General features: G+C 38.4%; 1 protein-coding gene across 1 annotated transcript; it reads left to right on the top strand.

The window, feature by feature from the left end:
- The first annotated feature begins 303 nt into the window (after positions 1–303).
- On the top strand, positions 304–1,519 carry LOC140866820 (heavy metal-associated isoprenylated plant protein 35). The gene is made up of 3 exons (XM_073271874.1): positions 304–458; positions 553–628; positions 714–1,519. Exons 1-3 carry the CDS (start codon positions 408–410, stop codon positions 1,409–1,411), a joined length of 825 nt encoding a protein of 274 aa, XP_073127975.1. The 5' UTR covers positions 304–407; the 3' UTR covers positions 1,412–1,519.
- The last annotated feature ends 329 nt before the right edge of the window (positions 1,520–1,848 follow it).

Below are 1,848 nucleotides of genomic sequence, written 5' to 3'. Positions count from 1 at the left end.
TATGCAATTGGACCAAAAAATAATGAAAATGCAAAGTTAGTGTACCAAAATTCACATCGAAAAAGTTAATGGACCAAAACCCAAAAGAGATAAACTTACTGGACCAAAAAAATTATTTTTCCAATTAAATTTCAAATTTTAATTTTTTCTCTACTTTGACGGATGATAAATAAATTAAAAAATTAAGATTATATTTTTTAAAAAGCCATACCAAGAGGCCAAACCGTTGGTCTATGGCTCGAAGGTACCCATGTATGTATATGCGCAACAAATTTGTGATAAGTAGGAAAGGGTCATCTAACATCATTTTCAAAATGTAGTAGTGGAGTCGACAACCCCTTTAGCACAAAGAATAATTACTCTTTCAAAAATTCTCATCCACCACTCCAGAAATCCTCTGCTCAATCATGGCGGCCTCAGAAGAACCTCCTTCACAACCACCACCCCTTCAATACCAGGTATATATATATAATAATTAACCAGCATGCATGCATGATTTCATTTACTTGTTAAACATTCTTGTGTTATTTTATTTATTATTTTGATTTTCAGACATGGGTTCTCAAAGTTTCAATCCACTGCCAAGGCTGCAAAAGAAAAGTTAAAAAAGTTCTGCAGAGCATTGAAGGTATGTTGAGTGCATGTATACTCGGGATTCGAATAATATATGGTGCAAGTCTTTAATCTTTAATTTTTTATGGGTCTTCTCTTAGGGGTTTATACGACATCTATCGACTCCCAGCAGCAAAAGGTTACTGTTATTGGAAACATTGATCCGCAAACCCTTGTCAAGAAACTAATCAAAACCGGTAGGCCGGCGGAGATATGGCCGGAAAAACCAGCCGAAGGCATTGAAAAGAAACCCGGGAATGATTCGAAAAGTAATGAAAATAGTGAGGATGAAGAGGAGAACACAGCTGACGGCAACATTCAAGTGAAGGTCACCTCTCCAAGATTTAGCGGCGGCAACGGTGGTGCCGCAACTGTCAGGTTCGCAGGAGTTGACACCGTCATTTTGGATAACAGGCCAACCGGCGGCGGAGGAGGAGCGCCAAGTGGTGGTAAGAAGAAGAAAAAGAAGCGAAAGAAGAGTGGCGGCAATGCAGGTCCACCAAGCAACAGTGCACCAGCAGGCACTGGATCCGATATTTCAAAGATGGGACCCACTCAAAGTATCGATCCCGCTAATACCAACCATCCATCACAGAATGTGATTCAGGTTCCTCCTCAGCATGCATATGTGGTGTGCTACAATGCGACACATCACACCGCAAGTAGTGCTCCAGCTTATTACACCCCATCGTCACCGTACACGTGTGCATCTTACGCACATCAAGAGCTGCAGTCTACGCCTTTGGATTCATTCGAAATTTTGAGTGATGAGAATCCTAATGCATGTCACATTGTGTGATCGGACTTGTAAAAAAAATATTAAATAAATAAAATTATAGGTATAGATTCTGATCCTCCATGGGCGAAGAATATTATGTCTTTTTGGAAAGTGAGAAACTTTTATATGCACTGATGGGTTGGAATAAAAGAGTAGTTAATTAGTCAAAGCAAAATATTTATAATTTTTTTTCATTTTTATTTTAAAATAATTTAAATATTTTGTCCTCGAGATATTTCATGTCTATGTCTCGTTCAGGCCCAACAAGCTCTATTGTCCATCATACATACTATTGGACTTTGAGACTATTGGGCTTTTTTCATTGCCAATGAAAATTGGACTTGCTATATGGGAGGTATGCGGGAGCGTCTCACGTTGAATAGAAAAGAGAAAATGAGTGAGCTTATATTGCGTTATACTTTATGAAAGTTTAAGAATGATTGTTCAAAAGACTCTCT

Source organism: Henckelia pumila, chromosome 4 (assembly GCF_033568475.1).
Source record: "Henckelia pumila isolate YLH828 chromosome 4, ASM3356847v2, whole genome shotgun sequence".
In the NCBI taxonomy this organism is placed as follows: Eukaryota; Viridiplantae; Streptophyta; class Magnoliopsida; order Lamiales; family Gesneriaceae; genus Henckelia; species Henckelia pumila.
This window is presented reverse-complemented; position numbering and strand designations above follow the sequence as displayed.